This window comes from Amblyomma americanum, chromosome 1, assembly GCF_052857255.1.
Source record: "Amblyomma americanum isolate KBUSLIRL-KWMA chromosome 1, ASM5285725v1, whole genome shotgun sequence".
In the NCBI taxonomy this organism is placed as follows: domain Eukaryota; kingdom Metazoa; phylum Arthropoda; class Arachnida; order Ixodida; family Ixodidae; genus Amblyomma; species Amblyomma americanum.
The window spans coordinates 509,444,391-509,458,550 of record NC_135497.1 but is presented as its reverse complement, the minus strand read 5'-3'; the positions used below and the strand labels follow the sequence as shown (position 1 = coordinate 509,458,550).

Here is a 14,160-nt window from a genome sequence, read left to right as displayed (position 1 = left end):
AAAACTCCGGAAAATCTTTATTGAATCGGCCGCATAGGTTTTTTGTTCCGTGCACAGTGCGTGAGATCCGCTTTGTCCGGGTACCTGCAGGCATTCGGGTGTCTATACTAACGAGGTGGCTGATTTATTGGCAAGGTCAGCTCTCAGCGCTCCTGTAATCTTAATCTATCCCGTCCCTCACCTCATTCTGTTGGAAACTTCACGTTTCCAGTGGTTCCAACATATTTCAGCCAGCTTGAGTGATCCGTTGCTCAATACCGTGGATTTTCACCACTTAAAGTACCCATGGGATGTCCGGTGGTGTAAATCAAGGCGTTTTGAGGTGTCAATGACGCTTCTGCGATGCAGAATCCCTCACTTAAATTTGTACTTACGCAGATACGGGTTCCCTGCGACAAACCTTTGTGTCTCATGTGGGAAAGTTGAAACATTAGACCATTTTGTCCTCTCTTGCCGGCGGTTGTTCAAGGAAATCAGTATTTGGAGGTCCCTCTTCCAGTCTCTTCCAGTTCTTCTCTCGTTCGGTTCGAGCGCCAAGGAATTCCCGTTAAGCAGCGTTTGTGGCTACCTTCATGATTACATAAGTGCAACTGATCGGTTACCTTGTTAGCTGTATACAAAATTCTGTCTCATGTCCGAAATGCTTGGTTCTATTCCTGGTAATTCATATTTCTTAAATTTAATTGAATTTTCCTATCTCTATCTTGATTCAGTCTTCTACACCACCGCCTCACGTCTTTTTTCCCGTGCAAATACTTCACTGGCAAATCTCCACTGTACCTTGCCCAATCCCCCGCTTGGGTATGTGCCATATTTACTGAGGTGAAGAAGAAGAGTGTTGACTACAAATACTATATGTACTTGTGCTCTATGTGTTTTTTTGTCTGTTTGCAATGTAAGCCATTACTAGGTGGAAAGCCATGCACGTAATGGGCATACCCTGTGCACATGAATGCGGAAAGCTGGCCATGGTTGTCCAAGCATTGCCAACAAAGCTACGGGACCTTCAAGAAACAGGATAGAGTTGTGACCACTCACATGCAATGATTTTCATACAATTCGAAAATGTGGCAATTTACAGCAGTCCCGTGGTTATATTGTTGCAAAACAAGCCAGCTCATTTAGGCGGAAACATTTTTAAAGGCTGCCAAAAAGGAACAGCATCCAGTTTCATTGATGATGTTTATATGTGTGTGCAAACGATATGAACAAGCAGCTCTTTGTTGTTAACTGCTTTGCTATCACGCACTGCCATGCAGTACATACACAATCACAGTCCACTGACTGCAGAGCGGTCTGCAACCAGTAAATTGCAACTATACTACGCAGCAAGCTTCTTTGCACGGTATTTGTTACGTTTATCGAAAGATGACATGGAATTGGTATGGCTATTTCTACACAGTGCATTTCCTAAAGACTCCTTTCTGCCATACTGTACTTTTTACCCAAAAAAGCCTCCTACAGAGTCATTTAAATTGCTACGTATAAAGATGTTTGTAGCAGGTGTGTGAGCCCGGACAAAAAAAAAATGTTTTTATATCCTTCAGTATTCCTGATTATCACGACATGGGCATTTATATGTTGGTACAGACTTTTTTCAGGCATCACAACTGATGCACCGATGTGTTTGGTACTAACTAATCTTCAGACCTTTCATGTCTGTTGGGTAAAAAAAAAATACGAAATAATAGTTGGCTGCATTAGTTTTGCACTCAGATAACTAGCATCACACAGCATGCTCTTGAAATTCCTCTAGCTGTCTGTAATTGGCTTCATTGTATAGCTTCATACTTGTTTCATTTAAACTCTGCACACCGCTCTTTTCACCGCACATGGCGACATGGCACGCGGAGCCCCGTCGGAATGGGCGAGGAGGATTCAGATGTCGGCTGCTACTTCCCTGGAATCAAAACACAGCTATAGGCACCCGCAAGTCACGGTTAATTTCGGAAATGCAGCTTTGCCCGCTTCCTTTCGTCGTCTTGTCCGTCGTGCGTCGCGTGTCGCGGCGAACCCGACAAAGGGGAGGTGATCGACCCCACTTCCCCCTCCCCCCACCCCTCCTGAAGCAGAGGAAAGATCCCGCAAATAGTTTCCTAGAGATGTCCTTTTTTTTTCGTGGGGGTCAACGAGGGGTCAAACGACAGGCCCAAGCAGTGTGAGGCAGCGTTCTCTGTTCATTCTAGAGACGCAAGCTTACACTGCAAAATGAAACCTTGTCTTTCTCTTCCAAATGCAATTTCATTTCATTTTTACAAAATGCAAGTTACATCCTAGAGAGATGCAAGGGCTAAAAGCTGCTAAAAAGCAGCTTGACTGGGCCCAAGCGCCTCTGAAATGGCACTACACGACAAACGCACTTCAAGCAAAAAAAAAATGTTTACATATACGTATAAAAAGCATTAAAAATGTTTACGTGCTCTTAACGCAGCGCTATCCAGGTTCTTGTATTGATGACGCCATAAGCAGAGCTTCAAATCTGAACCGTAGTCAAATACTCCTGGGGCGCCGAAGATATAATCGAAATGATTACACTACAAACCTTATTCTCACATTTAACAGTAACGCACCGAACATAAACATAATTCTTAAGAAGCACTTTAATATTCTCCAGCAAAGTCAACGACTATCGAAAATATTTACATGCGCACCCCGCGTGATTTACAGGCGTGCCAAAAACATTCAGAACCATCTAGTCCACTCCAAGGAACACAAAACCCCAAAATATGGATGCCAGCCCTGTAGTAAAGATCGCTGCAAAGTTTGCATGCACATGAAGACTACGTGTTCCGCAACTAGTACGAGGTCAATTTTCCAGCATTCAATCAACGGCAAGTTTGACTGCGACACATCAAACATTATTTACCTCCTTTAATGCACCGTGTGTAACCAGCAATACATAGGTCAGACAAACACTGCATTCCGCATTCGATTTAACAATCACCACGCACACACCAAGTCTCTCCCAAATCTTCCCCTATCCAAGCATGTAAACTGAGAAGGACACCCATTTGACCAACTAAAGGTAACAATTATTCAAGGGGGCTTCAAAAACAGGCGAGAACGTGAACAACGTGAATTCTATTTTATCCACAAGTTTAATACTATTCAAGAATGTCTTAATGAAAAGCCTGGTATCCTTTCTTTAATTCACGACCTCCAAACAAACTAATACTACATATCTCGTTATTTGGCTAACTCAGATATATCCTTTATAACTCCTAGTGTATATCCCAGGCAATCATACCCCTCCTTACACTATCCTGCCTCGTGGATTATTGATAAGCTTTGACGTTCTTTCCTTACTTTTTTCCGACAATTTGAAATCTTTGTACACAGCTAGCCCAGCCCTCCTCCACCACAAACAAGTATTCCCGACGAAGTCGGCTCAACGACCCGCCCAGGGAGAGGGATGCACTGTTCAGTGAAAACCAGACCACCTGAGTAAGTTCTTACACATGTGCTCGTTAACGTAGCCCGCTCCTTCCTTAACGTTATAGCCCTCGGCTCACCGGAAATTAGTGAGACCCCCCAAAAGGCGCCTGGTTTGGCCTCTTCGTTGCTGCCAGTGTCAATTTGTGCAGCGGCGCCTCTTTGGCCACGCATCTGCAGCGGCGGCCATCTTTGTGTTTGTGCATTTTAATTGTGTCTTGTATGCACGATTTGCTTTCGTACGCCTGTGGTTGCCGCGCTGCTCATGTCCCCCCGCACCGTACTTCCTCTCCCTTTCTCTCGTTTCGCCATCTCCTTTTTTTACCCCGTCCTTCCTTACTATAACAGTTCCCCCCCTTTTTTTCTTTTCTTTTTATTTTTCGCTCCCCTCCCCAATCTGTCCCTGTCTGCTCCCCGCGCCCCCATCTTTATTTTTTTTTACTTTTTTGTTCAATTTTTTGAACTGTTGTTGCTATTTGCTTGTTACCTTCCTTTTGCCCTCTGCAGCTCACAAACTTAAAACGTCCATTTGACGCGAGACCACTACAGTCCTGAAGAAGACCGCACCGCGGTCGAAACGTTGATAAATAAATGTGTCGCTGTAGAAGTGCCCACTTCTCTAAAATCTCTCTTCATATATATTAGAAAAACCACAAAAACAACGAAGAAAGTGACGTATAGATTAAATGCAATGAAAACAATGAGCATGTATGTTCTCTAACAATAGTTTACAGACGCATGAAAACAAAGAGAAGACCCGAGAAAAATAAGAGAGAAAAAAACACTTATTAGGCATACATGGCACTGGCAGACAACAGAGGCACATAAAATGCAACCTGGCTATATATTAACAAAATACATTTTTAACTGGCTTGGTTTAAAACTAGCCAAATCTTTGTACTTATTAAGAGTGGTCGGTAAATTGTGTTCAAGCGTTTGTACTTTATAAATTAATACGAAAATATGGAATATACCAGAGATCGGTGTTTCAGGTGTAGAGTCGATTCGAAGCGGTCCTTAAATGTGTAGTACGTATTAAGAAATCTCTATAAGCAGGAGAAGAATGGTAAAAGAACCTCAAAATGCGAAAAGCATATATGTTCAAAACGAATTATGTTATAATTTCTAAAAGTTGTTTGCGTTGGAGAGACAGATAAGGAAGGTTTGCAATGTAGCGGATCGTTTTCTTCTGCAGAACCTGTATTTTTATCACATTTGTTTTTGTGGTGGTTGCCCAAACAGAGTTACGGAACCGAAAAGAGCATGATAAATTTAATTTTCACGTGAGTGGGAAGAAGCCATCGACATCGTGTTAGAACACCTGCTACTGAAGACAGCTTTTTGCAAATATTTTCCACATGCCGATCCCACCTGAGATGCGACGAGAAAGTAACTTCAAGGATTTTGTGGCTGTCTACAATTTGAATTCCTTGGCCTGCGTATTTAGGAGCGCGTTGTAGTTCGACTGGCTTGTTCCTTGCACGGAAAATTATTACCTTAGTCTTTGTAGGGTTTATTTGGAGGCAATTAGAAGAGGACCAGTTCTCTAGTTTCGTAAGGATTACGTTGCACTCTTCAATTAACTTGTTTATGTTGTGACCAGATATTAGTATACAGCTATCATCGGCGTATATAATAAATTTCGCTTTGTCATAAATATGCACAATGTCATTTATGTAGATGTTAAAAAGCATCGGGCCCAGAATGCTGCCTTGAGGCACACCATTTCGTACCGCCAGAAAAGAAGACTGATGGTTGTGGATATAGACAGATTGTTTTCGATTTTGCAGGTATGATTTCATGAGGTCTAAAGGTGTTCCACGAAATCCGTTTTGAGAAAGTCTATGAGTTAAAATTGGATGGTTTAGGGAATGGAAAGCCTTACTAAAATCAATGAAGAGTCCGACAGTGAGAATACCTGCTTCAGTGTTTTACAGGATACATTTCTTAAGTGATAACAAAGCCGTTTCCGTCGACTTTCCCCTTCGGAAGCCAAATTGAGCATCAGACAGGATTCGTTTTGCATTAAAAAAGTTCACTACACGGGAAAAAGATTACTTTTTCTAAGCCCTTTGAAAACATTGGAATCACAGATATTGGTCTATAATTGGACACTACATTTTTATCTCCCCCTTTAAACACAACTGCCACACTTGCTTTCTTCATTTCTTCCGGGTAAACTCCCGTTTCAATTAACAAATTGAAGATGTAACCAAGCACAGTTACAATAAAATATAGTACATATTTGACTGGTTTTATCTGAATATTGTCAAAATCTAAGGCTTTGCTATTATTCAAATTCATAAAGGTTGTACATACTTCGGTCTCATTGGTGGGCTCCAGGAAAAGGCTTTCGAAAGGGCTAAAAGATGAAGGAACTTCAAGTAGATACATCATAGGTAAATGGGTAGTTAAAAAATTGCTGTTTAAATGGACAGCAAGAGCCTGACCGGATAATTCAGAGGCCTTATAGATTATTCGTTGAGTTGGCGCCTTTTTCGTATTGCGGACGTAACAAGTTATTTACAACTTTCCAGACAGCGTCTGAATATTTCATACTGACATCAGAGAACAGTTTTTGATGATGCACAATCTTAGCACGCCTAAGCCAGCATTTAGTTAATTTCTTGTTTTTTTTTTAAATAAGATGAGAGATTCTAGAGAGGGATTATTCAAAAAGGCATGGTACAACTTGTTTTGGCGCTTTATCATTCTTTTGAGCTTTGGCGTGATCCATGGTTTTCTTATTCGTTTAGACTGCTTAATGTTCTTGAAGGGAAAGTGCTTAGAGTATATTTCTACAAAAACCTTGACAAACTCATGAATATGCATTATTTGAGTCTTTTATATCGAATAACTAGGAGTCCCTGTCCAAAACCATTTCAGCTTATCTGGGTGCCCCAAACCTTTGTTTATTTGCGTGTAACTCCAGCCCTGCTTCATCTTTGCCATTGTAGCCGCTATTGTTTCTCAAGTACCATGCACCATCTTAATATTAGCAGTTCCTAATTCAAGCCTTCTACAGGGTTTGCAGGACGTATTTAATTGGAAATGAGGAGAACACGTGCGCGGGGTGGAAAGCGTGTAATCTGCCAGGAAACACTGAGGCGGCCCCGAAAAGGCCTGCATTAAGGTTGACAGCCGTTTTGTGCCTCTTCACTTGGCAGCGACGACACAGCGTGTGCGATCCCCACGGTTTTGCCCTAGCTGTCGAAGCAATCCTCGGGCACGACCATGACCTTCGACATCTGATGTTTTTATTCAAAAAACACAGGGACCAAAGTCGTGCTGTATGCAGTGCGATCGCCATGTGGTTCCATTGACGGCGAACAATCATCCACCTAGCCCGGCTCTTTGGGCGGATTCAGGAAACAACTGAAAAGAACAGAAGTAACGAGCAAACAAAGGTGTGCTGCCTACAATTTAGAACGCAATCAAACGAAGGCGCGCTGCGCTGGGCTAATGCTCTAGAGAGGTCTGATATGTAAATTTTCACGGATGTCGTCGGTTTCTACAAAGCGCGAGTAGTCGGTACGGAAATAAACAAAGGCGCACTGGAGCTGAGTAAGTCTGTAGCTACAAGCACGAGTTTTTTTGTCTCTACCGCTGACTTCCACACCGCGCGATCGTCATAACTTTTCTTGGATTTGCTGTTGAAGCTGACAGCGATCATAAAATTAAGGGCGCCGACTGTAGTGGCAGAGGCTTGCCATTGCAAGGAACAAAGCCATGCACTTTGTCAACCCGGCAACGAGGCCTAGCGCGAGTTTTAGAGCCGACTTGGTCAAAGCGCGAGACGGCGCGCGCTTCTAACGCTTGCCAACGCAAAGAAACAAAGGCGCGCTGCGCTGGGATAATGCTGCAGCGAGGTCTAATATGTAAATTTTCACGGCTGCCGTCGATTTCGACAAAGCGCGAGAAGTCTCTAAGGAATTAAAGCTGCACTGCACTGGCAGAGGGCGGTTCAGCTGGCGGTCCTCAAACCGCGCCTTATGTGGGTTGTCGTAATGGCGTGGCAAAACTTTGAACACCAGCACGACACTAGCCACGTGCTCCTGCAGCAGTAAAACGAGGTCCTGGAATGCGCAAGGCATGTAGGTAAGCGGTACAACACTACATGAAGCGAAATTTGAGATAAAATGCGTACCTTTATGCGGGTCGTCGTAATGTCGTGGAAGCGAGAACTGTACAGAAATTTCAGCTGGCTGTCGCCGACGAGCGCATCACGCAAAAAAAGCGATACTTGGACAGCTCCCGAAACGCGCGCTCCGCCGCCTAGGCTCACGAAGGGAATGCCCGCGGACCACGCACGCCCAGCGGCCGGCCGGCCGGCCCTAGCAATTCCATAGACCCTCTAGGGACAAGCCGAGAGAGGCGCGGCGACCCCACATCCGGTTGAGAACGAGGGCGAAGCGAAAAAAACGTTACGCAGACACCCTTCCCATCGACCAATCGGCGTTTCCAGCCTACCGACCCGCAAACGCTTCTTTCCCTAGGCCCTCTAGGGACAGAGGCGTTTGGGTGCAGGTGGGCTGGAAACGCCGATTGGTCGGTGGGATGCGTGTCTGCGTGACGTTTTTTCGCTTCGCCCTCATTCTCAACCGGATGTGGGGTCGCGGCACCTCTCTCGGCCTGTCCCTAGAGTGCCTAGGGAATCGCTAGGGCCGGCTGGCCGGCCGCCGCGCAGCATGGCATTCGGTTCGTGGGGCTCGGCAGCAGCGCTTGATTCGGGAGCTGTCCAGCTATGGCTTTTTTGCGTGGTGTGCTCGTCGGCGACAGCCAGCTGAAATTTTTGTGCAGTTCTCGCTTGCGGCTTTCGCCGGTAGTGAGAACATGCACTTTCAGCTTTAGCGGCCACGACGCAATCAGCCTAGCTGAAATAATTCCCGAGACATGCTTTCGGCGCGCCGATTTTGTGGTCCTATATGTTGGCGGCAACGATCTCGACAGAGGAGATGACCCGCGAGAAATCACCAGCCACATAAAGGTACGCATTTTATCTCAAATTTCGCTTCCAGCCACATAAAGGTAGGCATTTTATCTCAAATTTCGCTTCATGAAGTGCTGTACCGCTTACCTACATGTCTTGCGCATTCCAGGACCTCGTTTTGCTGCTGCAGGAGAACGTGGCCAGTGTCGTTCTGGTCTTCAAAGTCTTGCCACGCCATTTCGATGAGCCACGTAAGGCGCAATTTGAGGACCGCCGGCGTCGCCAGCTGAACCGCCGTCTGTCAGCCACGCTGAAGCGCTTGTCGGGCGTGCACATTCTCAACCCCGAGGTAAGGGTTGAACAACATTTTCGCAATTTTTCTCGAGCAGAACTCACCAAATTGCGGCGCTTGTAACGTAACTTTTTTTTTGCAGCATCGTTTCCTGGATGCTTCTGGCAAGCCGATGCTGTCCTTGTTTGCCGCAGACCGATATAACGTGGCGAGAGACCGGGGCATCGACCAGATGTCAAAGATTATCGTCGCGGCCCTCGTCAAGATCTACGGACCAGGGATAGCGTCGGCTTCAAGGGCAAGACCAGGAGAGGTGTACGTCGTGCACCGGTGTCGTCGGTGCGGAGCCAAAGGGCACAAGACGGACCACTGCTGGGCCTACTGCTCACCGCGCCGCCACGCCGCTGCAGGTCGCGGTTGAAGTGCTCCTGCAAACGGCCCTTTTTAGGGCCACCTCATTGTTTCCTGGCAGATCGCGAGCGTCCCGTTTCGTGCCCGTATTCCCTCTCTGTCGAAATCGACGCCAGACATCAAAATCGCGCGGTGTGAGCTAGTAAATCGCTGGTAGATACAAAAACTCGTGCTTGTATACAGACTTACCCATCTCCAGTGCGCCTTTGTTTATTTCCGTAGGCACTACTCGCGCTTTGTAGAAATCGACGCCAGCCGCGAAATTTTACATGTTAGACCTCGCTACAGCATTAGCGCAGCGTGCCTTCGTCTCTTTACGTTCTAACTTTTATGCAGCGCACCTTTGTTTGCTCGTTACTTTTGTTCTTTTCAGTCGTTTCCTGAATCCGTCCAAAGAGCCGGGCTAAATGGATGATTATGGAACCACATGGCGATTGCACTGCATACAGCACGACTTTGGTCCCTGTGTTTTTAAATAAAAACATCAGATGTCGAAGGTCATGGTCGTGTCCGAGGATGGCTTCCACAGCTGGGGCCTAACCATAGGGACCGCACACGCGTTGGCGTCGTTGCCAAGTGGAGAGGCCCAAGATGGCTGGCATCCTTAATAAAGATCCCTTCTCGGGGCCGCTTTAGTGTTTCCTGGCAGATCACGCGCTTTCCACCCTGTGCACATGCTCTCATTTCCAATTAAAAAGGTCCTTTAAACCCTGCAGAAGGCATGAATTAGCAAGTGCTAATAACAAGATGTTGCATGGTACTTGAACAATAGCGGCTACAATGACAAAGGTGAAGAAGTGCTGGAGTTACACGGAAATAAAAAAGGTTGGGGGTGCCCACATAACAACCTGAAATGGTTTTGGACAGGACTCCTAGTTAATTGCATTTGGAAGAGAAAGATAAGGTTTAATTTTGCAGTGTAAGCTTGCTTCTCTAGAATGAACAGAGAACGTTGCCTCACACTGCTTGGGCCACCTTCCCTGACCCCATGAAAAAAAAAAAAAAACAGGATGCCTCTGGGAAACTATTTTCGGAATCTCCGCCCCCCCCCCATTCAGGAGGGAAGGGTGGGTGGGGGGGGGGGTGACGGCCTCCTCTTTGTCGGGCTCGGCGCGACGCACGATGGACAAGACGGCGAAAGGAAGGGGGCTGTCAGTGACGCATGTTCCGCGCTCTTCGCTTAGCCAGCGTACAAGTCCCTTCGACAGCCTGAAATGCCTTCGGTGGGCATCGTCACGCATGTCGAAAGGATTGTCATGCACGTGCGACCGCCGATAACATTCCTTGCAAGCTTACTCATTGCCGTGAAAATCACGTCCGCCCCGTATCTCGCCCCAATTTTTTTGAGCCGGTGTGAAATTCAATGGATGTATGGAATGCCCACCACTTGTCTACGTCCACCGTCCTTTTTTTTACTAGCGTGGGCCTCCCTCCTTTGAACAGGATCCTGTCGGAGATCTGAGCCAACTCAGATCAGGATACCCGGCTTCTTTCAGCCTCTCTACCTGCCCCAGGAAGCTAGCCTCCGCTCTGTGTGTACAGGATTTCCCAAGAGCTCTTCAAGCATGAAGTCGCTATACCCGCCTTGACGAGTGTGGAATGCCCGTAACTGACGTTCAAGAGAGGTTTTTCTTTTGTCCTGGGGTGATATTCCCAACAGACCCTGCTCTCTAGATAATGGATCCTGAGGTATAAAAACTTTTTTTTTATGGCGCAAGGGCATCTATGGCCAAATACGCCTTGACACAAGGTATTTTCTTTTTCTCAAGGTGGGGTCAAAGACCCATTTCCCAGGCATTTCACCCTAAATAAGCCGAGCACCAGACCAGGGAAAAGCTTGTACCCATTGTATCCCCGGTAGGTACCCGGCGGCACTGGGGATCGAACCCCGCACCTCCCGCATGCGAGGCGGATGCTCAACCACTTGGCCACCGCTGCGGTCGGTCTAAAAACTGTAGGGTAGCTGAGCTGGGTAGTTCGAAGGTGAATCTCAGGCCACTACCTATATCTTTGAAGATTTTGACGACGTCCGGAACTGCCCTGGGAGAGTTCGACTTAAGAATGATTAAAAAATCATCGACGTAACGGAACACTTTTAGCGCGAGGTCAGCAAGATTTTGTGCCAGTTCTTGATCCATCCTGCTCAAGTAAATATCGCTCAAAACGGGTGCCACACGGGAGCCGATGCACACACCCGATTTTTGGACGTACACCTTTTCGCCCCGCCCAACAACGGTTGACTCTAGGTAAAATGATAGCAGCTCCAGGAAACTTTCTATGGAAACCCCCGCACCCCGCCACGAACACCAACTCGTCATTGTCTTTTACAATGCAGTCTTTCACTCTCTTCATGAGCTGAGCATGGGGTAGCGAATAAAATAAGTCCTCCACATCGATGCTGAAGGTAGAGTACTTTTTCTTATCCAGCCCAGACAGGTACTTAACCACACTTGCGGAATTGTTCACCAAGAAAGGATCCGAAAGCTTGAGTGAGCTCAAATGTCGCTGTAGAAATCCCGACACAACATGCTGCCAAGTGTTGCGCTCGGATATGATTGTCCTGAACGTTCAGGGAATGGAATTTCACACCGGCTCAAAAAAAGTTGGGGCGAGATACGGGGTGGACGTGATTTTCATGGCAAAGAATAAGCTTTCAAGGATTTGTAGTGCTGTGCGAAAGAAGCTCGAGCCTGAGAGCAATCGTGCTGGAGCTGAGTGCTCGATAGCGCACAGACAGAAAACCAGGCTCACAGAGTGTAAGACTGGAGTCGTATACGAAGTCCCCCTCTCGCGTGGGAAGAAGTACATCGGCCAGACCGGTCGATGTATTAACGAGATGTTAGCAGAGCATCGCAGGTCGTTGAAGGGCGCACCTTCCTCTAATCTCGCCTTGCACTGCAAAGAGTGCAAAGGTTGCTTCCCACGATTGAACAAGACCAGCGTCTTGTTAAAACACAGGGATCACGTTTGCAGGGAGTTGGTGGAAGCGTACCAGATCAAGAAGGAATCAGATGACTGTGTAGCATCACCATCTGTAGGCCTCATTGATGGGGAGATACCTTTTTTGCGCAGTTTCTTTAGCGCAAGCAGGCGGTGTGGAGCGCTAGCTTGGCAGGAGTGTGCCTGCGAGTTCGCTGTTTGTTTGTTTTGTATCTTGTCTCTGACGATGCGGAGATTGCTTTTAGGTTGTGATCAGTGGCATCACGTTACATGTGCCAAGATGGTGTGTGATAGGGTTTGCGCTTTCGGGTTTTTTAGCATGTTTTTCGCGGGATGAAGATGCATATATAGGCCTTTTTTCCTTGAATAAAAAATCGGTTGATAGTCTGCGCTCGTGTCGTGCCTTCTTGTTCTCTGTCTTCGTTTCTTTGCGCAGTTAAACATGATACATACCCAGCTCCAGTGCGCCTTTGTTTATCTCGGTAGCGAATGCTTGCGCTTTGTGGAAATCCACGCCAGCCATGAAAATTTACATATTAGACCTCGCTACAGCATTATCCCAGCGCAGCGCGCCTTCGTTTCTTTGCGTTCTAACTTTTATGCAGCGCACCTTTGTTTGCTCGTTACTTTTGTTCTTTTCAGTCGTTTCCTGAATCCGTCCAAAGAGCCGGGCTAGGTGGATGATTATGGAACCACATGGCGATCGCACTGCATACAGCACGACTTTGGTCCCTGTGTTTTTAAATAAAAACATCAGATGTCGAAGGTCATGGTCGTGTCCGAGGATGGCTTCCACAGCTGGGGTCTAACCATAGGGACCGCACACGCTGTGTCGTCGTTGCCAAGTGAAGAGGCCCAAGATGGCTGTCATCCTTAATAAAGATCCCTTCTCGGGGCCGCTTTAGTGCTTCCTGGCAGATCACGCGCTTTCCACCCTGTGCACATGCTCTCATTTCCAATTAAAAAGGTCCTTCAAACCCTGCAGAAGGCATGAATTAGCAAGTGCTAATAACAAGATGTTGCATGGTACTTGAGAAACAATAGCGGCTACAATGACCAAGGTGAAGAAGGGCTGCGAGTTACACGGAAATAAAAAATGGTTGGGGGTGCCCACATAACAAGCTGGAATGGTTGGACAGGACTCCTAGTTAATTGCATTTGGAAGAGAAAGACAAGGTTTAATTTTGCATTGTAAGCTTGCTTCTCTTGACCCCATGAAAAAAAAAGGATGCCTCTGGGAAACTATTTGCGGAATTTCCGCCCCCCCGCCCCCCGATTCAGAAGGGGAAAGGGGGGGGGGGGGGGTGACGGCCTTTTCTTTGTCGGGCTCGGCGCGACGCACGATGGACAAGACGGCGAAAGGAAGGGGGCTGTCAGTGACGCATGTTCTGCGCTGTCATTAGGACGAGCTGCCCGGCCTCTCCGCGGCAGCTCCCCTTTGAACCCCCCGCCTGTTCAATCGGAGGCGGGCGACGGCGGGGTGGTGCTGAAAAGGAGCGCCCTTGGGGTCAAGTGCCCCCCCCCCCCCCCCCCCCCCATAGACACAGAGACGGCCGAGCGCTTTGAATCTCGCGTATTGTTCGCGCCCGAACCGAACAAGACGCGGCGCGCGGCTGAGACCAATTTGAGTCAAACCAGGTCCAGATGTGGCGGTGGCCAGCCGGTTTACCGGCTTCGGGCTAAGCCGCGCGCGAGCAACGCGCAATTCCCCTGGAAGGTCAAGACAAGCGGTCATGCGGGCACAGCGAAAGCGCCTCGCGACAGACGATCTGGCGACACAGCTACACTGTAAAAAAATTCCGTACCTATAACGTAGACTATGTACGTTTTAAATACAGAACCACTTCTGCTTTCAATGAAACGTAGGGAATGACCGTATATTCAGTCCAGTATTGAAGGAAACGTCCGTGTTCCTCTGTAGTCGTTACAGGGAAAAATACTAAACATTCACTTTAAGGGATCAAAACTTAACACGACAGGACGGTTGACCCCATCGACTATGTGTTGCACCAACCGCACTAATAATTTGCTTAAAGGCAGCAAAAACAGAAGATGCTTATGATGTGACGCCACTTTTACACGATGAACTGCTGGCCCGCGGACTATAGGCATCACATGACGTCCGATTTTTTATTTGTCTGGTTTACTCTTAGCC

At 47.1% G+C, this 14,160-nt stretch overlaps 1 protein-coding gene across 1 annotated transcript; it reads left to right on the top strand.

The window, feature by feature from the left end:
- Positions 1-8,513: 8,513 nt before the first annotated feature.
- On the top strand, positions 8,514-9,518 carry LOC144128247 (uncharacterized). Its single transcript, XM_077661509.1, has 2 exons — positions 8,514-8,711; positions 8,797-9,518. The coding sequence occupies exons 1-2, from the start codon at positions 8,514-8,516 to the stop codon at positions 9,073-9,075; spliced, it is 477 nt and encodes a 158-aa protein (XP_077517635.1). The 3' UTR covers positions 9,076-9,518.
- Positions 9,519-14,160: the final 4,642 nt, after the last annotated feature.

Bases quoted from the DNA above. Each gene is read 5' to 3' on its own strand.
- LOC144128247 (XM_077661509.1), top strand. From the start codon at position 8,514: ATGTCTTGCGCATTCCAGGACCTCGTTTTGCTGCTGCAGGAGAACGTG. The intron at 8,712-8,796 runs GTAAGGGTTGAA...TTTTTTTTGCAG, and splicing joins TGCACATTCTCAACCCCGAG to CATCGTTTCCTGGATGCTTC.